Here is a 26,324-nt window from a genome sequence, read left to right on the forward strand (position 1 = left end):
ACCTCTGAACAAAATGGCGAAACTGTAGAAAATGTCGAATATGTAAATGTGTTCTAAAATAAAAGAAAACCACTATTTTCCAACAGAAGTTTACAAAACCTTTGGAAACGGTGGTTCGATAGAAATGGTAAAAGTTGGAGAGGGTAAATATATGTATGGAAGATTTTCACGGGAAGCAATCAGGAGGAACGACAAAGAAACGCCAAGAAAATGTGAAAAAAAATAGGTCAAAGGTTTATAACATCTATGAAAAGAGCGATGGAACGAAAGAACTGGGAATAGGGACAGGCTGAAGTGAAAGTCGTTTCGAATGTATCGAATTTATACGGTTCGACACGACAAACCGAACTGGAAACGAGACAGGGGGGTCGGGGGGAACGATTACACGGTGTTCGGGCCACTTTCCAAGGATAATACTTAACGTTTATTTTGCTTTCTCACTTACAGTACAATATTTATAGGTTACTTCTGCCGCTTTAAATGTAATACTCGAATAATCGGTACAGTTTAAGATTTATCGTAACGATACAAATACAAAGGTTACACGTCGTACAGCGGGGTGTGTGAACGTTTCGCAAAAGCTCCCTAAAATTCTCACAACGTTTCCTCTCTTTCTCTCTCTCTCTCTATCTCTCACTCTCACTCTCGCGAAACATCTATAAAATCTCTCTCACGTGGAATCGTTCAAACAGAGAACGTACAAAAAAAAAAAAATAAGGAAAAAAACAAAACAAGGAAAATCAACCGCCTGAAGTACCGAGTACTTTCGTTCACGGGGGAACAAACAAAAAAAAACGAAAGAACGAAGAGTCGGAGTGCGAAAAAACGATATTTTACAAACGCGTTTTCCGACGATGGACGAGTTTTACTAGCGTCACCGGTTTTGCTTTTGCACGCTTTCGGGACTCGCTCGATGACCAACGTACAAAAGATTCGAGGGCAATAAATAAGCTACGAGGACTCCGTTAACTCGAGTTAAAACGAAGAACAAACGCTTCGTCGTGTTCGTATCTAAGGGCAGGAGGGCACGAAAAAACAAGAAAGTTAGGAAAAGACGAACTGGGGAACCGGGGGTCCAGGGAATCTATGTACAACGATTACGGAAAACGCGTTCTCCTTTCCGGTACCGGGTCGCGAGAAACACCACTTCGTGTTCCAAACACGCCACGAACGCGAGGTTAGACTTTTGAATCCGTTTATTCACCTAAACGACGCGATCGAATAAGATGTCATCCTTAAAAAATCGCGCCATGGGGCCACAGTCCCTCTTGTGTCATTTCAATTATAACTAAACCTCGTTAAACAAAAAAAAGAAATACTTGTAACGATTATCAGATTCTGGAGGAAAATGTCAATTTTATGGGAATTGTTTTTATTTGATTTTCGATGGAGCACATTGTACAGTAGAGTACAATGGAATTGTGAAGAAATATCCACGTATATGTCGTAAGGTTATTAAGGTCCACACCTAAGGCTGTAAAGAAATTTAGAAGACTGGAAAATTTCGAGATCCATGGTGAATCGATGTTGATAAAGAAAGTAGAGAAAATAAATTGACCCAAAAGATAATTGACAACCTGAAATTGATCATAGGAACACTAAATTCAGGCTCAGATAATTAAGAAATCGGCGAATTGGAACAGAGCCCATTTCTAGACAGTTCCAAGCTACACATCCCTAATGTAAAAGACTCGATGAACACAAAATCCATCGCCAAATGGTAATTTTTCGCGTCGTTTAGGTGGTTCAAAAGACGTGCAGGCGTTCGATCGCCTCGATCGCGTCGTTTAGGTGGAAGAACGGGGGGCCTAAGACTACGGACGAAGGGTACGATCGAAGGAGGAGGTTATCTGGAACGACGTGGGTGACCTGGAAGATCGCTGAGAGATCCCGAGAACGAACTTGGAGGGAACGGGGATACAAAGGGACGTGGGGGTCAGGGAGGAAAACCGTTTTTCGAGCGTCGTGCGCGATAATAATCCTTGCTACGCTATTTACACAGGGACTATGTACAATTCTCTTTCGAATTTCGTCCTCGAGCGACGAAACCTATGTCTGATAAATAATCGTTGCGTCAGACTCCACGCCCGGGGGGTGATTAGAACGGAGAGTTTTTATTTCGTTGTTACTTTCAACGATGTGCACCGTTGCTGGCCCTGTTTTCGCATCGCCGTGGCCCAATCGCGAGGTGTTCATTCCTTCCGGTGTTAGGATTCGGGATATCCTTTGGTTTAACGCGCGACGAGAGCTTTCGTTTAAGTCTGTCACGTCGTTTTTTTTAGAAATCGTTGGCTCGATTCGGTGTAGACTTCGACTCAAATCCCCAAGTTACAGCTTTACTCCGATGACACTGTACGCACCACTGTTTAGCAATTTAACCACATTAGAGAAGATCTCACACCGTTCCGAGACACGCACAGACTGCTAACACCGATTCCTCAAGGATTCCCTCGTCCTGCTCCGTGACTTTCAAAAAAGCTTCCCTCGTTGTAAACGCAAACAAGAACAAGAACAAGAACAAGGAAGCCTCCTACCCCGCGATCATCTTCTCTCCGATAGCTTCCGGTTCTTTGCCGTTTAAAACCCTGTTTCCTTTATCGAACAACCTCTAGGTCTTCAACGATGTGGCAGCCAACACGCTTCACACCCAAACACCTCCAGAACGCCGACGCTTTCGGACCAGATCCTAGGGCAACTGCTCCTCGAAGATGGATCAGAGCTACGTTCTGTCGGGTCAGAAGATGACAGTCAACGGTCGTCGGAAGGACTCGTTTCCAGGTGCGGGAGCCGTCTGGTAGCCGCTGTACTGGCTCATCTGAGGTCCGAGCAGGCCGCTACTTTGAACTGGGCCCGGATAATAGGCCGGTAGACTCGCCCCGGGACTCGCTGCCGAGGAAGTAGACGTAGAACTCGCGCTGGACGAGCCTTGCTCGGTCCTCTCGTGCTGTTTGCTCATGTCGGGCGATTCTGCCGCCGGCGACCTCGTCGAACCGCCTCCGCCCACCACGCTACCGGGGCTGGACTCCTCGTAGAGCTTGTTGTGCTCGTAGCTAGGTCGATTGTAGTCGGCTATCGTCTGTTTCTGGTCCATGTAGAGCTTCGACTGCTCGAAATACGCCTTCGCCGAGTCCAGGTAGCTCCGGTCCAGATACGATTTAGGACTGGAGTCCAGGTACTTGGGGTCGGAGTACATGCTCATCGTCAGAGTGCTGGGCGGCATGTACGCGGCACGGTACTTGTCCGCTTCCATGGAATACTTCATCGCATCCATCGAGCTCACCACCTGGAACATACAAGAGAAACGGTCGAGTTATAATATCTGCTCGATAGCCACTCTGAACCTCAATTAACCCCTTTATATAATAATTAATATATATTTCAGTTATTTATGAATTTTTTTCTCGAAACTGAGTAGGATTTCGGGGGTATATCTATTGACCACAAATGATTGCAACTAACCCCCATACACAAAAATAATTTTTTTAGAACGATTTGATATATGTAAATTTCTTCGAAAAATTTAGACACCTTCTCGAATTTTTTTCTGGAAAATGGATAGGAATTCAGGGGTATGTCTATTGACCAAAAATGATTGTAATCGACCCCTGCAATTGGAAATAATTTTTTCAGAACGATTCGAAATTTTTTAATTTCGTCGAAAAATTTCACACCTTCTCGAATTTTTTTCTAGGAAGTGAGTAGGATTTCGGGGGTATGTCTATTGACCAAAAATGATTGCAATTGATCCCTGCAGTTAGAAATAATTTTTTCAGAACGATTCGAAATTTGTTAATTTCGTCGAAAAATTTCACACCTTCTCGAATTTTTTTCTGGAAAATGGGTAGGAATTCAGGGGTATGTCTATTGACCAAAAATGATTGTAATCGACCACTGCAAGTAATAATAATTTTTTCAGAACGATTGGAAATTTCTTAATTTTGTCGAAAAATTTCACACCTTCTCGAATTTTTTTCTAGAAAATGGGTAGGAATTCAGGGGTATGTCTATTGACCAAAAATGATTGCAACTAACCCCCATGACCAGAAATAATTTTTTTAGAACGATTTGAAATATTTTAATTTCGTCGAAAAATCTCACACCTTCTCGAATTTTTTTCTCGAAACTACGTAGGATTTCGGGGGTATGTCTATTGACCAAAAATGATAGTAACTAACCCCTACAGCCAAAAATAATTTTTTTAGAACGATTTGAAATATTTTAATTTCGTCGAAAAATTCACACCTTCTCGAATTTTTTTCTCGAAAGTGGTTACAATTTCGAAGGTATGTGTATTCACCAAAAATGATTGTATACGACCCCCCTAACAGTAAATAATTTTTCCAGAACGATTAGAAATTTTTTAATATCGTCGAAAAATTTGTTCACCTACCCCCTCTGTTGATTTTCTTTCACGTTATTCATATGGTAATTTCCGCGAGCGTAACACATTTCGTTCGAAATTAATCCACAAATAAAGCCTTGATTCGCACTCCTTGGTTCTGCCTCCCTGAATTCTAGTTCCACCTCGAGTTAATGGATCCCTTGTCACGTTTACCGGCCGCCAATCAATTTTAATAAATCCATACGGCAAAAAGGACGATCTGGCGCGGCAGAGGGTTCCGAAATAGGAGCTATTCGGAACTACGGGCACAAAGGAACGCCACCGAGGGGAACGCATTCGACTCGGTCCGGTCAGCAAATCGCGAAATCGCCGGATCCGCGACGACGACGACTCCGGGCCCACTTGGGAGATTTGTTCTATCCCGGAGGACAAAGCTGCCAATGGCTATAAATTTCATAACGGTGCACGAACGAAAATCGCCACGAGCCAGAAAAGGACCGGGGTTACGGCCGCGTGAAACCGCGACGAATACTCAAAAAGGAAAGAAAGGGTTGTTCGTGAAGAAGAGAGCGCGTATTCCCGATTCTATAATTCGTGGACGAGGACCGCGCGGGACCCTTTGTCGGATCGTTAAGCGGCTTTGTCCGGATGATTTACATCCAGTCTTAGCCGCCTCGCTCGTCTCTCCTTCTGGCTACGTCCAATTGATTACCGCTCGGTTCCTCTCGCCTCAAAATCCTCCAGCGAGACTCGCGAATCGGACCTTCGCCCGACGTGGCCATACTGGCCAACGATGGATCCGGAAATTAAGTGTTTCTCGCATTCCTCGACGCTTGGGAACACACCGCAGATTGGTCGCGGAGTTTCGTGTTATTTATAGAATCGCAGGTGCTACTAGCCGATTTGATTCATCGATCTTTTGAGTTATCGCTCGGGGCAGCTCTCTCATCGTCCCGATTTATTAAATATTCCTTCGAGCTACGGACAAAGGAACGGTGTCGACGTATTTTAGATTTTAATGAAACTATATGAGGCGATAGCTCTCTATAAAGTGTAAAACAGGGTGATCGAGAACTCACAATCAGTAGTTTTGAAGATAATTAAAAAGATCTTGGAAGCCTGAGCAATCCTACTTTGTGTCGGTAATATGTTGGTCGTTCAGAGTCTAAATCGCTATCGTTCCCTTTCTATTTGACATTCACTCCGTAAACCTGACCAGTTCGTTTCAAACTCGACGTCCAATCACTGTATCGTTGCCAGCTCGTTTCTTGATCGCCCACGAGTTTCTGAACCTCCGTTAGGGGGCTACCCTTTCAATAGAAATGTTATAGATCGTTCAGTCGCCGAATCGCTATCCGAGACATTTTGCATTATAATGCAAAATCCATCTCTATTAAAATTATCCAGTGTGTCCATACAGCGAGTGGGACACCCAACATATAGATCCCATTGTACACACTTTTGTGGGATACTCAACCGTGACACGGAAGCCCACTCGAGAAATTTAGTACAAGATTGACTCGTTAATAGTCCATTAAAGCAGTCACATCACAGAACTATTTACTTGGAATCAATTACACTGGCTCATGTTCGCGATTAAGAATCGAAATTAAATTGAAAAATAGAGTTTGTAGAACACGAAGAGTTTCACCATTTCTGGCATCTTTTTTAGAACTATTAAGACATCGATGGTCCATGATCGACGAGTTAAGAACGAAGAGAACTGACGTTATGCGATAACATGGACCCCAAAGTATCTCCCGAAACGATTCGTTGCATACTTCGCAATGACCACGAAGTTTACCGCGGAAACTTTGTAAGTACCAAACGAGAGAGAGATTACTCTCCGGGGTAGTTGGTTTTAACTGCACCGTGGGGGCAGAATGCACATAAATTCGAAGAACAAAATCCGCGTTTCGATCGACTCCAAGGCCTCTCACGGCGACATTACTCCAAGTCGAATCCATAAGGAGGCAATGTGGGTGAAATATTGACGAGCCGTTGCAACAATGGCCCCGGGGTCCGACTTTCTCGCTCCAGCCAACCTTTCTGGCCCGGGGAACGGAGAGGAGCCATTTAGAAAATAAAGTGCGCTCCTAGCAAAAGACATTCCCGCATTCTGTTTTTCTCTGCCCGTCTCTCTCCGTCGTTCTGGCTTTCCGCTTTGGTCCTCGTCCCTCTCCGTCCACGACGACACATGGCAGCGCGGAGAATAGGCGCTTTTGTGAATGAAAACAGAAGAGAAACGGTACGACGTTATTGTACGCTTGAACGGCGACACCGTGCTGGTGCACGATAATTAAGTCTTGCCTGACAAGGCCTAGACCACCGCTGCAACGCCCAGAGCAGTCGACTGGGGGCGTTTTTTTTTTTCTTTTTTATACGCTCGACACTATTTTGTCTCTATCAGGCTCGATCGAATTACAAAAATGGTAGAAACGAGTGAAATAGAGAGCATTGTTCAACGTCTGTTTGCTCCACAGATTCCAGAATCGTTCAGAAATTTAAGTAGCGAAAGCTGGCTTAAAACCACCAGCGATCATCAATCATTTCTTTTTCGAGGAAGTTTGGTTAGTCTTATGTTCCAAGAATTAGCGAACATTAGAAAGAAATAGTACGATTGTTCACCATGAATACAAGACTCCATCTCGACGGAAAGATTCACAGGAAATTAGCGTCGAACGTCCCATAAATTCGTAACAAATCCCTGAAAACGCCGTAAATGCTGAAACTCGAGAGGCCATTTTTAAAACGTCTCGTGCACCTGAAGGACTCTAGCAATGTACATCGACAGGTGGATCGAAAACGAACGCAAGAGATTAACCACCATTTCTTAACTGTTCATGAATTATCAATAAATGGCGCGTGCTTCCTCGAAAGCTCGCGGAAAGGGAATTATTCAACCGAACGCCATAAATAGAGGATTCCGAACTTAACAGAACGTCGACGAAGTTATTCGTTGCAAGAATCTAGTAATACACCTTGGACGGGGTATCCAATAACGTACGTGGGAGATTAACGTCACCACTTGCTAAATGTTGGAGAATTATCAATAAATTATACGCGTTTCTCTGAAAAAACATCGTAAATACAGGACTCGGACTCAACGGTCGGTGGAAATTACTCCGTACGTCCTGATAACGTGCCTCGATAGGAATTCAATAACATACTTAAGAGATCAACGTCGACGTTTCCTTGAATATTCATAAATTCGCGACAAATGGATGTCCTTACACCGGGATGGAGATTGTTCACCCCGGTCATCGTAAATACGAGATTCCAACAGGAATATCATAGTTCATTTGGCATGTGGATTAACATCGAACATTCGCAAATCATCGATAGATTCCCCATCCCTTATATTAATTGCAACTCGTGTTCTGAGACTTGGAGACGTTTCGTAGAGTGTTGGTGACCTAATCTTTCCTAATCCTATCCCGTTTTCTTATCTTTTTCTTTGAGACTCCTCTCGTTGGATGACAGTATGTAGTGCCCCCCATCGGAGGAAGCGATCCAAGAATAATCCATAGATCGTCTCCGGTCGGTGGATCTTCCCGAATCGGGCAATGACGAGCCCCGGTGACGGCGATGACGACGCCGTTTCGTTCCAAGGGGACGATAACAGCACCGCGTTGGAATTCTTCGCTCGTGCTCGCCGGCTCGCCAATAATAGTCGTGCTGTATCGCGTCGGTGCGTCGTTCCAGACGCGTCGGCCATTCAGCCGTTGAATGCAGAAATAACTAGCTATCTGTTTGTCTCCCGTACCCAGCTGCGGAAATTCATACACAGACCACGGTCTCCGGTTTCTGTTTGCGAAGCCACCCGGGGGCCCCTTTGTTGCGACAACGAATGAAACGTACCTACGCTCGTCCTCCGCATCGTCCTCTTCTTTCTCCTCTTCATATATCCTCTCTCGCTGCTCCTGCTGCTTCTCATCAGCGATCTATCTCTCTATTTTACCCCCGACGCGTTCCCTCGCTTTCATTCCGGATTCCGGACCCTGCGGACGATCTAGCCTAGCCGGGACCCTGCCGGAGGATCGAATCTCGATCGACGATATTGTTTTCAGATTCTACTTTAATCGCTTGGTATCTTAAATATGGATTTTTGGTGATTTTGGGAACTGAAGAGATATAGGTTGATCTCTGTTTATGAGAGGAATGGTTTTAGGAAACGTAAGAAGTTGGGGTATCTTTGATGCAGAGAAGAAGACTATGTTATGTCATCCAGGTAAATCATCGGAATAATCGTTGTTCGTTTAAATATGGGTGACACGACTTTTCACCAAGGAGTTAAAAAAATTAATTCTCAAGCTTAAATGTCAAAGAAAATAAAGCTAGGTAGGGCCCCTTGAATTTTAACGGTGAAAATAAATTCAATAAGAAATGATGGGTATGCTAGTTTCCAGTTGTCTATAAACAAAATTTAATTTCCCTTGTAATTTGAGGAGTTTGGTCTGGCAGTCAACGTGTTAAGGGTGGAGTAGATCTATCAAATTGAATTTTTCTGATCGAATAATTTAGTTAATTGAGCTCATTGATATTAAAATAGTCATAGAATTCGAGTCTCAATCCTCCCCCATTTTACTCCAACACCCTCCTCTGCTACAATTTTCAAACGCATATAAAACTATATAAATATTAAATTCATACGTGATCCTCTGTTTTAACACCTTCACTGTCAGATGAAAACTCTTTAATATCCTGCAAGATTAAAATTTTGATTTCACACCATTGTAAGCTACATAACCTAAAATGTGTTGTACTTATTTTCTTGGTTAAAATAACCTTGTTAAAATACACAAATTCCATCGAAATTTATTTCCCTCGACGTCTTAACTTGAGAATTCATTTTTCTAGTATCATAGTGACCCACATATGGGTGACGTGGCAGTCAAAGTGTTGAAACGTATCGTTCTTATATTCCTCTACACTGTGCCCTACTTTCGCGATTCGATGAAATGAATTTGGACAAATTATAGTCTTGGAAGATCGTGAAATATTCTAGAGTGTCATCGAGTGGAAGAAAAATAGACGAACGGACTTTGAGAAAGATTAATAAAATTTCGTCGGGGCGATTTCGAAGAGACGCGTGAATGCAGCGATAAATCTCGGGGTTCCCCGATCGGGACTCGACGTCAAATTCCGCTGAATAGGGACACGAAAGGAATAACCGCGTGGGTGGCTCTTTTCCGCCGGCATCTCGATAACGCTCGTCCCCCCGGAGTGTGTCTTACGCATTTTTCGCGTCTGACAAATCGCGATCGTCGATGCTCCCCTTTCTCCAATTGAATCGTGCATTGTCGTCCTGACGTGCGTCTCTTCTTAATCTCTTTCACCTTTCGAAACTGTTCGATTTTGCTAATTAAAATGTCAGGCTTCAAATATCAAACTAAAGTTGCTTGGAAACATATTGTAAATTGTTCTAGCAAAAATGGATGAAAGTCAAGTATGAGTGGAGCAAAGAAATCTTTAAATAACATATACCAATTATTAGAAATTGGTCGAGCAAAATAACTTGCCAAATAAATTCGAACACCCATTTTTTGTGTTATATTACAGCATCCTTAATGGTATTCAGAAGTTTGCAAGAGCTATGGTTCATTTATAGCAAGCGTTTTAACGAATCATTGTATCTCCAAAGCGTTGATCATTGTTGATCGATGAGACTCGAAGGGAATGTCTAACAAGGGATACGAATATCTGCCATAACACTCAGCGTGCTAGGAATAATTCTAAGAATAAATATGCACCGTTTTGGTACCCCAAATTTTTTTATCAAAGAACCGGTAGACTAATTTGGGAAAATCAAATGCTGGTTGCAAAGTTGCACTCTGAATATTCATAGACCCAGAGTTCTTTTCTTTAATGTCGACTGTCGTCGATGTTAGAGCGCCTCGTTTTTCGTAACGGTACCGCGAGCGTCGATTGTGCAAAACGAGCGTGCCCCGTTTCGCGAAGGAAAACGCAACGTGCCCCGAATCCGGCCGCGAGATAAACTAAAACGGACCTCTCGCCAAACAATGCGCAATTAAAATTCCGCGCAACTCCGTCCGCTTTGTCGCAATCCTCCCCCACAACCGTTCCCTTCTTATCGTTCTGCGTCGTTGCCGTCTGACCGGGAAAGAAAACTCGGGATCCAGCGCGGCGTGTCTTCCGGAAACTCGCCGTCACCTTCCGTTTCACTTCGCGCCGCGGGCGGCGATCGAGACGCGGAAATCGCGCCCAGCGATCGCTTCGATACGCCTGCAATTCTATTCCCAGGTTTCTCTTCGATTTCACCAATTTTTATTGGGAAACAAAAGTACTTAAAGTAATTTAGTGAAGTAACTTATAAAAGTTATGAAAAATTATAAAAGTAACATTGTACTTAAACCGTAACTCTGTTGAGGATGATCCCTTGAGGCTCTAGAATAATTCCTATTGTGAGACTGTTTTTATCGAATAAGTGAGGTTATGTATATTCAAAAAATTCAACGAATTTGGTTCTTTCGATATTAGTCATTTTATGGGTACTCGAGTAATATAAATGAAGTTCGAATTTTCTGTAGATATTTCAACATTGTACTTAAAATAAATCTCTTAAGGATGATTCTTGAGGCTTTAGAATAATTCCTATTGTGAGACTGTTTTTATCATATGAGTGAGGTTATGTAGTAATGTATATTCAAAAAGTTCAACGAATATGGTTGTTTCAGTTCACCCATTTTATAGGTATTTGAGTAATATAAATTAAGTTTGAATTTTCTGTAGATATTTCAACATTGTACTTAAAATAAATCTCTTAAGGATCATCCTTGAGACTCTAGAATAATTCCTATTGTGAGATTGTTTTTATCGAACAAGTGAGGTTATGTATATTAAGTATAGGGTATGTAGTAATGTATCTTCAAAAAATTCAACATAATTCATAAGCCTCGAGATTTTAGAATAATTCCTATTGTGAGATTCTTTTTATCGAACAAGTGAGGTTATGTATTAAGAAAGTATGCAGATTGGCAAGACTGTGTGGAGTAAGTTGAGACTTATATGGAACTAATACCTAATATAATGTTACTAGTACGTAAGAATGTTAATATCACATGTTTTTCTAATTAAATACATTCTTTTACTATGATGAGTGAAATTTTATTAATATTCATCTTCCATCCTACTCCTAAACAACAACCCACCAGTAATGGAGTACAGATAAAATTGCAAAGTATCCAAGCGATGTTCACCGAATACTGGGACCGAAATGAATTACTGGAACTATTAATTAGTTAAACAGGGAGAAATTCGGCAGGTTGTACCCCTAGTTTTCGACGTCGCCCGAGGACGCTATGGGCGAAAGGGTTACGAGAAACCAGCACGAGCATCGTGAATGGCTCTCGTTAAGCGAAACGAGTATTTATTTACGAGAAACGTCGACTCACCTGAGCAGGTGCCGCGAGGCCCGCGGACATCGCCGCTGCAGACTGCTGGGCTGCCGCGGCCGCCGCCGCCATGCTGGCCGCAGAAAGAGAACTGTAAGCTGCGGCGGGACCATAATACGAGCCCATTCCTGCTTGTCCCATACTGCCAGCCATTCCTGCAACAGAACGTTCAAAAACATCAGTTGAAAATTAAGCACTCTATAAAATTTATCAAACCGAAGCGTCGAAAGTTACAATTTTCCATTTGGAATTCTTTAGGGGGACGCTTCTAACTTCTGAAGACATCCAGTTTTGTTGCCTCGAAGTCTTAATTGAGGCGTTGTACAAATTCGATTAGTCAAATATAAGTAGCCATTTTGATCATTTTCAGGAAATTGCAAATCTTCGATAGTTAATACCTACAGCATTGTTTGAATTTTTCTTGCAGATAATCTCAATTGTTAGACATTCTCTGCACATTTTAAAGGAACTCAGATGCTGTTAAAAAGCTAAACAAATAGTATTTACAACGATAATTAACCCTGTTTCCTTATGGTTCATACCATCCTAAAATAAGCCACAAAATTTGTATCAAATGTTTCCTTTAAATGCTTTAAATGCTTTAAACCCTATTTTAAGTCCTAACACCTGGATACAAAAATTCCTACAGCTTTCAAACATCACATGGATGGTTTAAAAAATGACTACACTTGATATCGTAAAGAAACGACGAATTTAAGGGTCGAGACCAGGTCTACGTTTTATTGTACACGCTGGCGAACTTTTAATGGGGATTTGGCTTTGAAACGTTTGCAAACAGGACGCAAGAGTGGCAGTAACATTGACAGGCGTGTTTCGAAGCGCGGTGCGTTTTCCCTAAACGCACGCTCGACAATAACGCAATCGACCGAGGCGATCGTTCCTTCATTTTCGATTTCAACCTCCCGACGATCGACAATGCGAATGATTAACCGAACAAGCGGGCATTTTCGTCGAGATTAATATCGAGAGCCGCGTTGCAAGAGCGCCGGCTTATCGATCATCGTCGTCGAACGACGGAAACGCGGACGAAAGAATGCCTATAGCAACGAAGCCCCATTGTCGAGGCGTCGTGAATCTCCGCGGTGACGAAGAAACGTCGCTCGATGGCTGGTTCGGTCCTTGGAAGAAGGTCGGGGATGATTGGCGGCGAGATTTATGACCGACAACGAAGAATTCACGCGCGTACGATTATTAATTGCGCGATTTTGTAACCGCCGCGCGTTCCGTGGTCTTAGCTCTATGGAATTGATACTAAAAAAAAGAACACCATATGGACGCGTTGTAAACGAATGGTATTAACGTTTTACCCCAACACCATAACACGTTCCCTAAAAGCCAAATCCATTTTGAGTTATGGAAAATCTACGGCGATAGTTCCTCCACGCGCCAACAGAGGGATACACTAAACTTGTACCTTTCTCGCAAGTACTCGATCGACCATCTATTCTGGGATAAAAATCCTAATCTCACCGTGCTCTATAATCAAATTGCTGGTTGATTACAGCCATTAGAAACTGAATTTTCCGTAACCAAGCGACTGACTCCTTAGACAAACTCCTTTTTCTAAACTTGCCATTTCAATTCTTAAGGACTGTAAAAAACAACCTGACTCACGAAGAGCAGATGTTCGACGGATCGAGACCTCGTACAAACACACACGCCCCCTCCCCCCTTTCCCCGTCGGGGTTTACACAGATTTGTTTGACGTTCCGTCCTCTTCATTGTTTCCATTGTTTCCCGCCTCGTACTGGATTACGTAATTTTTGAATTTCTCCGTTGGCGGGGCCAAAGAAAAACGGGAGGGCGGAACAATCGCCGCGAAATTATGATCGTGAATGGCCCCCGGGGCCGGAGGGCGAACGAATAATCGATGCACGAAATTTCCATTTTGCCCGTCGCCCGGGAACAAATAGTTGGCGCGAAATCGACGCCGCGGCCAGAATATGTATCTTGATTCCGACGAATTTATCGTGATTCTACAGTGATTGGATTCCAGTTAAACGGAGTTCACTTTTTCGAACGTTCGACGAGTTTCGCGACCATTATTGGCGGCTGGGGAACCGTGTCAGAAAGTCAGACGCACGATTCCCTTCGAATTTTTCTTTCACGTTTTACAACGGTACTTTGGCGCAACGATTTTCAACTGGGGAGTTTTCAACATAATTTTATTCCTAAAGAAAGACATGATTATCTTCATACTTCTTCGTTATTTTCGGAACGTTCGTTACAAACTATTTCTGAACTTGTGTCGAACGTCAAACTGTGGATAAACCAAGACTAATTTTGGTAAAATTACCAAAGTAAATTATCATTTATTTTTTATATCACTGACTGGGCAGTAAATGTTCAATTATTTAAATCGACCATCAATTTAAATTTTCGTAGCGATCAAACCACGAACAAACGAAGACAGTGAAGAATATAAAACGTAAAATTGCAGATGCAACCAAGAATGAATAAACATTTACTTTGAGAAGCGCCGGTTAAAATTGAACGTTGAACTGTTGGAGCCAACCTACATTTTTGTTGGGATCAAAACCGCGAAGAAAGGACAGTGAGGACCGTAAAATCACGCAGAGAGCCAGCGGTAAATTAATGATCGAGAAAAAGAAATGAAGCGGTCACGCGACGGCTCCTACGTTTATTTTCGAAAACACGGGTCAAAAGTCAACGTACACAGCGCTGTATCTCGGGGATCGTAGCTGGAAGGGCCCCGGGTATAAATCGTCGAATAATTCCCTTCGGCGCGGAAGGGTAGCGCTTCGTGGGCAGGATTCATTGGCTTTATGCACGCGAGAGCATAAACATGTCGCTGGCTCATTATTTATCGAATTGTCTTAGTCCACGGCGCTATTACGCGCGAGGTCGGAAGCACGTGACCACGGTTCCGATTATAAATTCAGAAAGAAAGAGAAAAAAGGGATCGGGACGAGAGATTCCGAAAAATTTACGCGTTTACGCTGCGTAATCGTCGCCCTTATCGTTCGAATTATCGACGGGGGGCTACTTTGGTTAGTTTTTCGTTCAACGAAACATCGACGCCATTGGATGGAAGGAGCTTGTTACGTAAGAGTGGTTCAGAAACATTAATTAATGTCAATATATCGACGAATGTTTCGAAAAGTAACTTTGTTTGTCTTATGGACAGCACAGGTCAGTTTGCTGAGCCAAGAAGCACATTTCATCGCTTTTTTAACGAATATTAGCGCGTTTCTTCCGCCACGAAAACTAATATACAAGGGAAATTGTTGAAATGGTTTACTGGGAAATTTTGGAGAATATTAATTTGTTGATTGGAGCGTACTCATTAATGTAATAATAACAGTGATACTGATAATAATTTCGACGACATGTCTAACTTTCGACTATTAGGCAGTCCTAGAAAACGCGAGTTTCTAAATCTTAATTTATTAACTGATAAATACGGCGAACCTTCGTTTCATGCAATGGTGATCTATGGGTCTTTCGTCTTTCGTCATCGTTCTGAAAGCAATTGCATTCCTGTGCAACACCATGCGGGTCCTTTGGATGCAAAGTACTACGCACATCCATGTTTGATCGTATCGTAATTGCTGAACCATCTCCTCCCTCATAAAACTGTGCTATCGCTTGGAAAAAGCGATCCAAAGTCGGAATTATTCCCAGAAACAGAACTGTACGAACTCCATTTTCTATGAATTCCTCCAGAAACTCATCTTAACGATTTTTAACGTTTCGTTTTCTTGAACTTCGTCATCTAATGTATTATATTTATGGTGGTACAGCTGATTCGGTTCGTTGACATCTTTCGATCTCTGTATAGTAGCAACACTACGCTCTTTCAGTGCAATCTTCTTCTCTTTTGTAATATCGTTCGTTTAAATTAATTCGCGTCCGATGCTGGATTAATTTTATGATCGTCGAAATGGTAAATTGTATCTCGAAACAGCGACGCTATTTATCGCGATTAAGGAGAGGAGGAAAGTAGGAACGCGACCGAAAGTAGAAATGGCGGTCTCCCCTTAACTTACGCGCTTAAGTCACTATCTGAGCGAACGGAAACCGCGGTCAGAAATTCCAGCCTAAGCCGATAATTTATCCCAGCCACCCACGCGCTTGTCTTATGCGCGTGCCACTGTGCGGGAAACGTGTTCGCCAACAGTCCACAAAACAGAGACAAAAAAAGAGGGTTCGCGTAGCGTTACAGAAAAAAATTGGAATAGGGAGTTAATTTTCGAGCGATTTTTATCTTGAGAATCTTGGAAACGCTTCAGAAGAATAGCAATAGGTGTAAATTTTAAATTTACTACATCTACTGCTATTTTCACGAACAAATTAACCCCTTAGCTTACAATGGCGCCTCATCAGAGACGTGATAAGTCACTAACAGAGAAAACTCAATTTTTAAGTGGATATTATGAATTGATTATAGTGATATCTTGAAATGATGTACAATGAAATTCTTATGGTACACAAAAAAGCTATTTAATAATAGAGAAAACTCAATTTTTAAGTGGATATTATAAATTGACTATAGCGATATCTTGAAATGATATCATGGCTAAAACACGATCAGACCTAACCCAAACCTAACCCAAAAGCTATTTAATAATAGAGAAAATTCAATTTTTAAGTTGAATATTATAAATTGACTATAGCAATATCTCAAAATGAATCACAATGAAATTCTTATGAAATGGTCTTATGGTACACAAAAAAGCTATTGGACTAATCAGATCTACTTCTAAATTAAATGGAAAACTAAATCATAAGGCAAGGGGGTTAATGTAGTGGAAATTTATCTTTTTAAATATACAAATACTCGAAGTGTGCTATCATCTCTATCTATCGTCTGGTAATGTGTCTGCAAGGTTGAAGTTAGGGTTAATATTTGGCGATCGAGAGACGCCCTACGTTCCCACGAGAGCAAAGAGACGAGAAACGACTTGGAAGAAAAACTGACCAAACTTGGTGACGTAATGGACGAGCGCAGTTCAAACGCAAGTGTTCGCCCGTCGACTGTTTGCCCAAGTGCATATATTCGCGATAATAACTGGACGTCGGGTGGCAGAAAAGGCGCGAAGGAACGGGGCGCTTTTGACGCGAAACGGGCAACGCGCGAACCATTAACGAGACGCTCGAGAAAATGGCAGAGGAAACGGGAGTCGGGGGCGAACCTCGAAGAAATCGCCATTATAAGACTTCCGACCACGGGATCCCGGGGGGCATCGCCGGCAACAATGCGGCTGAAACGCGAGCCGAAAAGATAAGAATATCAAAGCCCTACCAGACGAACTGTTCTTTGGCCATTGTGCCCCCGCCGCAACTGGCGCAACACACCTTCAACCCCCCTTGGCATTCTCTCCGATCCGCGAGGATCGATTCCGTCTTGTCTTTTCGTACCATAATCGCATTGTCTCCGCGATATCGTAATAACGGAACGAACCCGGGACAAATAATTGCGAGGAACTCCCGGGTTCTTTGGTAATTATGGCTCACGGAGAGATTGGACGCGGACAGAACCGAGGAAAATTGAATATCGACGAGAAATGTAATCTGCTGGTTAAATATGGAGATAATTGAATTTATTATATGAGACCTCTGGGACTTGGTTCGATGTCAGCCCTTGTCAGCCATTGTCTTAATTCGAACGGTATCGAATTATTGCTCGTTAGCCAAATTACAGATACGAGCAGAGGGGTACGTGTTTGGTTGAGTATGGAAGTAATAAAAATTTGTTATACAGAGTGTCTCGTAATTGGTGGTACAAATAGGGGATGATTCTGTGTGGAAAAATATAGAATAAAATTTGTTTATATGACCCTCTGTTTTCGAAAATAACTTTGACAATTTGTCTAGTACGCGTGTACTTGATTTAGCTTTCTAATTATTTAGGATGGGGGGGTCCAATTTCAATGATTTTCATCAACGTTCTGAACCTATTTTTCTTATACATATAACCCCCACTTGTATTCAATTTGCAAAATTGGGTTAGGTCTGGGTTAGGTCTGGGTTAGATCTGGGTTAGGTCTGGGTTAGATCTGGGTTAGGTCTGGGTTAGGTCTGGGTTAGGTCTAGGTTAGGTCTGGGTTAGGTCTGGGTTAGGTCTGGGTTACGTCTGAGTTAGGTCTGGGTTAGGTCTGGGTTAGGTCTGGGTTAGGTCTGGGTTAGGTCTGGGTTAGGTCTGGGTTAGGTCTGAGTTAGGTCTGGGTTAGGTCTGGGTTAGGTCTACATGCATGTTCTTGACAAAACATGTATCAATATGCTTCACTTTATCTGTTCATAATCGACTTAGTTTCCAAGACATTTGCAAAACTCTGCCCAAAACTTAACCACTGCTACCAAAACAGTATTAGTCCTCATAAAATGATCCAGAATTTGGCTCAACCTGTAAAGAAAATACGATCCCCATCCACCCACGTAACCAACGTCTCTTTTTCATTTGGTTCAACTATTCTGCAAATTTGATCGCCACTGTTGGTAGCCATTGCAAATTCAGTGCAATCTTGTGAACTAAAGAACGTGGGTCACACACGTGTAACAAAAGCTTGTTGTCAATCATCAAAAATTCTTATTCAGAGAAAGACTTAAGTGAAGACTTAAGTGAAGAGTTGATTGTTCGATCGAATAAACGTCACGAATGAATTGCTGTCAGCGTTATTAGTTCGAATAAAAGTTTGTACGACGTTGGTTGCGCCAGGGTGGTTCCCAGAGGGTAGTTGCAGCGTTGCAAAGTTACGGTAATAATTTCGTGCAGCTGAAAAGGCTGACTTACCGGCTCGAAGCGCATCCATAGGCACACTGGGGTACGGAATACTGTAAGGATAGCCCTCCTTCCGCAAAGTTTTCGGCTTTCTTCTGGGCCTGTATTTGTAATCGGGGTGCTCCTTCATGTGCTGCGCCCGTAACCTCTTCGCCTGATCGATGAACGGCCGTTTCTCGTCCTCCGTAAGCAGCTTCCATTCAGCGCCTGGAAATAATGCGTTTCGGTAATTAGAATCAACGAATTAACAAGCTCCGACGTTCGGAAAGTTTCGAGGGGGGAATTTTTCAAACGAAACTCCGACAGGGGGGGGGGGGCAGAATTTTAACAACCGGTGAATACATATTAAAGAGAAGAATCGATCGTAACGGAATTCTTGCGAGAATTTCCTTTCAGAAGTTCGGCTACAAGAAACTTTCATAACAGTTTGAACTCTCAAGTCTCGACACTTTTATAGCATTCGAGCCCGCTTGGAGCGACACAAACCCAAGGTATAATACTGGAAATTGAACCTCTTCCAATAGAACGGGGTTCTTTTTTCGGAATTAAAACAAAAAAACACTTTCTTATAAATTCTCATTCGAATGAAATTCTTGTCATGTTATTCGGTACATTTATAAAATAAATTTTCTATCGTTGATTCTATTGGAATTGTAGGATTATATTTAATATTTAATAGTAGAATTTCTCTTATTAAATGATATTCGTGAAGGTATATTTCGGAGATCTGTTTCTGAACTGTTCATCCACAGAAGAAAGGTCAGAGTGAAGCTTAGTTCTAACTGTTGAACTCTTATTTTTGTGTAATAAACAGCACGAGTTCGTAGACTCTATGACAAAATTAAATACTAGAATTAGAAACTTTAGACACATACAGTGGTCACTGGAGGTGATTTTTGTGACATCGTGAGGCAGGTACAATTCAATTAGAAAGGCAAAAGAATATATTTTCAAGTGCCTCGTGTAATTTATAAATCCTTTTATGTTCGAAAGAGTCGGTGGTTTCTGGGCAACGAAGCAACAAAATATTAATAAATAAAATCGTTAGGAAAATGGGGGGTTGAGGCAGAAGGGGCGACGGCGTCGCGATCGAGTGACTCTCGCGAGCACGTGTTTTGCGGTCTGTATGAAGCAGTTTGTAAACGAACGATAGGCACTTGGATAACGCGTCCGATCAATGAGTATAAAAGGCATTTGGACGCTGTGTTTACCCGGTGAAACGGCCGTGTTGTGTGCCGCCGCCGGCAGAACCAGCCGTTATGGCTGAATTATCGACGAGCCCGCGATCACGCCTCATTTAAATCCGACTCGTTGACGATTGTCCGCGCGGAAAATTGCATTTGCATTTTCCCCAGCGAAACTCCATCGTGCGCCCCGTTGTCTCTGTCGTTCAAGACGATTGTTCCCGACGCGTCATCGCGATTCACATGGGGAGGGGGGGTGGAAAAAAGCCACGATTAACGCGTTACGTGCAGGTCACGACAATTCTCCTGCTCAGCAAACCGAACGTCGAGAAAGGGTTACGAGACTCCTCGGGTAATTCAACCACCGTGCACCCTTCGAATAATAGCGGAGGGAAATAATTCCAGTTCGCGGAAACATCCAAACACAGTCAACGATGTCGTTTAGTCGTCTCGTTTTATTAGCAAGAATTTTACTCGACTCTTTTACGTGAAATTCCTATCGAGCAGAACGATTGATTTATTTGAAATTAAACGTTCATCGAGTGAGGTTTCTGTCAACATTCACATTAAAAGAAATTTTGTGTTTAATTATCTAACGAATTTGGTAACTCGTTTGCAGCAATTTTCGCGTTTAACCCGTTCGACGATGGCGCGTGGAGCCTCGAAGGGAGAACGCGAGAGAGAAAAGGGAGGTTGTTTGAGCCCGAAACAACCGATGTTTTCGCGGGTAAAATGTTCCCCCGCGTCCCCCTCCTCCTTGTGACTCTCCTCTTTCCACTTTGGCGTCGTTGTTCCTTCGGCGGTGGAAGGTCGATTGTTCCGCCGAGAATTAATTACCACTTGTTGTTGGGTTGCTAGCTGTAGCAGAGCGGGACAAAGCGCGAAGCGCGGTTCAAACGAGAAACGACGACGCGCGACGCGGCGACGCCGACTCCGACGCCGCGCGAAGTCCGTCCTCTGCGGTTGCACCGTCGAAAACAAAGGGCGCCCAGGTTGCGCCAAACTCGCTGCAACAATGCTCGATGGTGACGCCGACGCCCCGGCGTCTTTCCAACCACGATGTTTCATCCACGGGGTTTTCCTTCAATTCGTTTGATTTCCGCTAAAAATTACGCAGTTTCAAGTTTTGCAATAGTCGATCGAGTAATTTAATCATTTTTAGATTAGTCAAACGAATTGTGTTGGAAACTGTTTGATACGTTTTACTTGTATTTGTTCTTTCGAAACAAACAAACTGAAACGAGTGGTAATTATTTACTTTAGAGGCCTCAACCCCCATTTTGATGATTGTAAAATATGTTATAGAAAATAAGATTCCGAACAACTTTCTTTTACACGTCCATAGCAACGTGTTGGGATATTTTGAAAAACAGACTCCATTTTAGAGAAAATTATATGGTGAGACACCCCAAGTAACAAAGTTTTGCTAACACTTAAAAATTGATCACATCAGGAGTGACTAGGTTACTTATCAATTTGTACTATTATGCATTACTATGACTATGTTTCAGGTATGAGATAGATTCCGGGTGTGGAAGTTGCTAAAATATTCGGTTAAAATGAAACAGGAAGCGAGACAACGCGTATCCCAAAGAGGAAGAAAAGAACGAGGCCAAGGAGAGGCGCGCGACAGTAATATCAAGAACGAGCACGTTCCAGCGAGCACACAACGGGTTTGTCGAGGAATCGCTCAAGGGGGATGAAAGTTCTCGATACAGAGCGGAGATACACTACCGGAAATTCGAGGCGCACCGGAGCAGATACGTAGCGAGAGAGGATGGGATTCACGTTGCCCGATGGATCTTTTACTCTCCTCGTTATTGTTGCTGACAGCAGCCAACAACAATGAAAAGAGTTGCTTCTGCTATAGTGGAGCACACACAGAGAAAGACAGAGAAGAATGGCGAGAGCGGGCTAAACAATACGAACACGTGGTGGTTCACAATGAACCTCGCGGAACGTTGCGAGAGAACGAGAGAGGAAACGTTAGGAATCCGAGATGTTTGTCTTCCGGGACAATGTGGAGCGCTGATAACGCATTCGAGTCCAGCGACTGGTGTCGGACCATTCTTAATCCCTGTTCCACTACTTTCCGATACATTCGCCGAATATGCAAAGCCCTGAACATTTTCGTTTAATATTAATTTTTATACTACAAGTTACCAAAATCCATCGACAAAGCTGAGAAAAATGCAATCTGATCACGTTCGCCACGATACAATTACAATGTCTAATTGCAATGTAATTATACTTTTGAAAAGCATGTAATAACTGTTATTACGATTCCAGGCCAAGAGACACTTGTACTCGCCGACAGAGGGCTACGCACGACGTGTGCCTTCCTCGCAAGCACTCGACTCGCCACTGAATGGTTGCCTCATTGGAGTTCTACAATTGAGAGGGGAAAACACCCGCTCTAATAACTAAAATTAGCTTCTAAAAAGCATACACTGTACACAGACTATAAAAATAAATGACGATTCCAACCAAGTGACTCCGTAGTCTTAAACAGACACCCCGTCCTTCCGAGCTTGCTATTTCAATTCCCAATGGACCGTAAACAACAACCCTTGGAGACTCAGTTGGTCTCAGACAACAGAGGTACCACGAATTCGATCGATTCTCGAGGACGTCCGGTCGCACATGCACCGCCAACGAAAGGGGTTTCCTTTTCCGCTGTTTACATTATAGCCTATCCCAATCGATACACGTTTTCCCGTCTAAAAGGCAGGTGCCACGGACGAACAAGGGACCGGGTGGAAGGTGGGGTGAGGGTGGAGGCGACGAACGGGGCTGGACGAGGGGGTGGGTGGGTGTGGAGTCGGCGTATTTGTTTAGAACAAAGGCTTCCCGGCACTGGCGGTATTAGTAGGTAGGTATTCTCGGCCAGTACTCCTTCTTTCTCTTTCCATGGTTTCGGAGGGGACCCACGACGACGACTACGACGTCAACGACGACGACGACGACGATGAGGACCGAGCTTAAAGCACAATGGCGCCTGCTTTTCAGTCCTTTCGCTGGCGAACAATGCCGTTTATTTAACATCGTTTAAAAGTACAAAGCCTGTTAATTAATGGACGGGGTCGAAGGAGAGAAACGAAGCCGGGAAAGAGGAACCAGAAAGAAGGGGGGGGGGGCGGAGAGGACAGCCATGGCGACGGAGCCATTGCTAGCGCGGCTCTTACCACACCACCGACGTGCGCTATTGCTCCGGCATTGCTATTTCTGAAGGCAGCCCGGCATTATTTAGTCCACTGCTGCCAACCCACCGGCTGCTTTCTTCCCTCGTTCCTCTCCTTTTTACTCGTCCTCATTGTCGCGGGGGAAAACTAGGCTACTACCGCCCGCTACTACCCGGCCACTGTTTTACTCGTCTTCTCGTTCTTTTTCGCCCCTTCTGTCCCCCCCGGGTTGTTTGCGTTTTTTCTTTAGCGTGTCTTCGTTGTCGGGGGGAAACGCAACGCGCGAATATCCGACCCACACCCCCCAAGCGTTTGCTCGAACGTTTTGACTCGTTTCGAGGGAAAGAACCACCCCTCGGTGGGACTTTTTATAATCGTTAATTAAGGGAGAACCACCTAATGCGTAACGCCTCCCTAAATCGTCTCTGTTATATAAACACCTTGCATTAAATATCTACTGCTGTTATTTAAAATTTGTCGATGATTTAATAATTTTTGGGGCGGAGGGGGGTAATTTTCTTTAATGAAATACCATTGGAGACACATGTCCTGGCGGAGGGTCAAGGAAGAATATTTTATGGGGGTTGTGAAACCAGGGTTCCTGCCATTTATCCTAACTTTCTCCTAGTCAACACGTGCTTTGCAAATGTTTAGAAAATTTGGAAGTATTAGGTAATCTGTCAGTGGGAACACGATTACATTTCTAACTCAGTTTATAAAATAAAATGTTTGAAATCTGTAAAAACTGGCGAAGAAAATACTAACTCCAACGTTAGAAGCTTGAAAAGGGTCAATTTTTGGAATTGAAGGACAAAGAACTAAAAGTTTATGGTAATCTGCGATAGATTTAAATTCGTAGGTATACTTATAATGTAATTTGCTTTCGTATCTCGGTTTCGATCAAAATGCTCGCATTCTCTGGTTGTTCTAAAAAAGAGAAGTACACGCATGACACATTAAGTTAATGGTCGGTAGTTGAAAAGGGTTGACAGCTTCTGCGTTCGTTCTAATTTGTCTCCGGAATAAGAATACGAAATATAATGGGCCAACAGACAGTGAGCAAAAAGGAATCGAGAGTCTACGTTACTTTCGTCTTGCTTTTCTCAAAGGCTTCCGTTCTGCTCGACTTTTCGGAATTGAGATTAAGCCTTTCGATGCAGCGACCCGTTCTATCGGGCTGCAATCGTAAATACAAATTTTTATATCATTTTTACTACGTTTCTGAAGCACGTCGACGTCGATTTAAGCGTTTTTCCACTCTCATTTAGTTTTCATAGATAAATATAAGATCGCCTTTTCGATACGAACAATCGGCGATTTCTACCGCTAGATATTGCTAATGCAACACGTATGTATCTGTCTAAGACGTTTAACAATGCACCGGGACATGCAATTGGACGCATTGTGCGCCACGAAAAAAATTACTATGTTACAGGTATAATAACATGGTCTATTAATCTGCAATGTGCACCAGCTCATTAATACAACCAACAGTCTTTCGCGTAGAATAATAGATCGTCAAGGCCGATAAGCAGGGCATTGTTTCTCGTCAACAACGCGAACCACGTGGATCTATCATCCAGATAACATTGCTCGAGACGCTAATTTATACCGTGCAACATTTCTGACGAGGCATAAATTATTTCGCGATCGAGGAAAGAGAACGATCATCGACAAAGAGGAAAAACCATCGATGGTGTTTCATTGTTTCCCCGCTCGATTGCCCGTTTCCATTAATTGTTCGATATTAATTATAAGTTCAGACGCGTGCTTCTGCACTTGCAACCAAGGTATCACGTTTTGCGTATAAATCACTCTACGTTTTCCAGAAAACCAAATAACTCGATTGATTTATAGGGGAATTTTACTTTCTTCTTACATCGAAAGGGTTAAACCGTGTCTGTTTTTAAATTTGAATGTAAAAGTTTGATCTCCTTTTTATTCGAGTTCCATCAAAAGCATTCTTCAGCCATTTTGTGACTTTCTCTAATAATTTTTCTTTTAAAATTCGAATGGACCGTAATACTTTCATTTTGTATAGTTCCATACCGTAATAAAGGAAGCAGAGGTTTGGAAATATATCGTAGAACGCAACTTTTTATTAGGGTTCCATCGAGAGCATTTTTCAGCCATTTTGGAAACACTGTTCCTCGTCCATTAAAAGAATTAAACCGTGTCTTTGTCTAGTAATTTTTCTTTTAAAACTCGAATGGACAGTGATACTGTAATAAACGAAGCAGAGGTTTGAAAATATCGTAGAACGCAACTTTTTATTAGGGTTCCATCGAGAGCATTTTTCAGCCATTTTGGAAACACTGTTCCTCGTCCATTAAAAGAATTAAACCGTGTCTTTCTCTAATAATTTTTCTTTTAAAATTCGAATGGACAGTGATACTGTAATAAACGAAGCAGAGGTTTGAAAATATCGTAGAACGCAACTTTTTATTAGGGTTCCATCGAGAGCATTTTTCAGCCATTTTGGAAACACTGTTCCTCGTCCATTAAAAGAATTAAACCGTGTCTTTCTGTAGTAATTTTTCTTTTAAAACTCGAATGGACCGTGATATTGTGATAAAGGAAGCAGAGGTTTGGAAATATATCGTAGAACGCAACTTTTTATTAGGGTTCCATCGAGAGCATTTTTCAGCCATTTTGGAAACACTGTTCCTCGTCCATTAAAAGAATTAAACCGTGTCTTTGTCTAGTAATTTTTCTTTTAAAACTCGAATGGACAGTGATACTGTAATAAAGGAAGCAGAGGTTTGGAAATATCGTAGAACGCAACCTGTTATTAGGGTTCCATCGAAAGCATTTTTCAGCCATTTTGGAAACACTGTTCCTGGTCCATTAAAAGAATTAAACCGTGTCTTTGTCTAGTAATTTTTCTTTTAAAACTCGAATGGACAGTGATACTGTAATAAAGGAAGCAGAGGTTTGGAAATATCGTAGAACGCAACCTGTTATTAGGGTTCCATCGAAAGCATTTTTCAGCCATTTTGGAAACACTGTTCCTCGTCCATTAAAAGAATTAAACCGTGTCTTTCTGTAGTAATTTTTCTTTTAAAACTCGAATGGACCGTGATATTGTGATAAAGGAAGCAGAGGTTTGGAAATATCGTAGAACGCAACCTGTTATTATTATTAGGGTTCCATCGAGAGCGTTTTCCCGCCATTTTGGAAGGATTGCTGAGGCTGGTCGGCGATCCGTCGCGCAGGAGAGCTTTCCATCCCGGGGAGCTTAAAGCTTGCTCGGGGACGATCATTTTTAATCACGCGAAGACAGAGAACGGGGGACAGAGGGAGGGTGGAACCAGAGGGGTGAGTGGCGGCGCGTGTACCTGTGTGCAGGCGTTTTGTGTTCCCTCCTTTGTCGCAACGTCGGCCATTGTTCCCGCGATTCTATAGGATCGCAGTGTCGGGGCCCTCCGCGAATTGTTT

At 42.7% G+C, this 26,324-nt stretch overlaps 1 protein-coding gene across 1 annotated transcript in view; it reads right to left on the minus strand.

The window, feature by feature from the left end:
• Window positions 1-437: 437 nt before the first annotated feature.
• Window positions 438-26,324, minus strand: part of LOC122399583 (transcription factor SOX-2) — a 40,620-nt gene continuing 14,733 nt past the window's right edge. Inside the window, exons 3-5 of the mRNA XM_043400368.1 lie at window positions 18,533-18,727; window positions 11,758-11,912; window positions 438-3,283 (exon numbers count right to left, since the gene is read on the minus strand). Of these exons, the coding sequence (XP_043256303.1) occupies window positions 2,735-3,283; window positions 11,758-11,912; window positions 18,533-18,727 (899 nt within the window). The 3' untranslated portion in view covers window positions 438-2,734. The remainder of the gene's footprint in view (window positions 3,284-11,757; window positions 11,913-18,532; window positions 18,728-26,324) is intronic.

This window comes from Colletes gigas, unplaced genomic scaffold (assembly GCF_013123115.1).
Source record: "Colletes gigas isolate AHSC1104 unplaced genomic scaffold, ASM1312311v1 Colletes_gigas_Sc00014, whole genome shotgun sequence".
In the NCBI taxonomy this organism is placed as follows: Eukaryota; Metazoa; Arthropoda; class Insecta; order Hymenoptera; family Colletidae; genus Colletes; species Colletes gigas.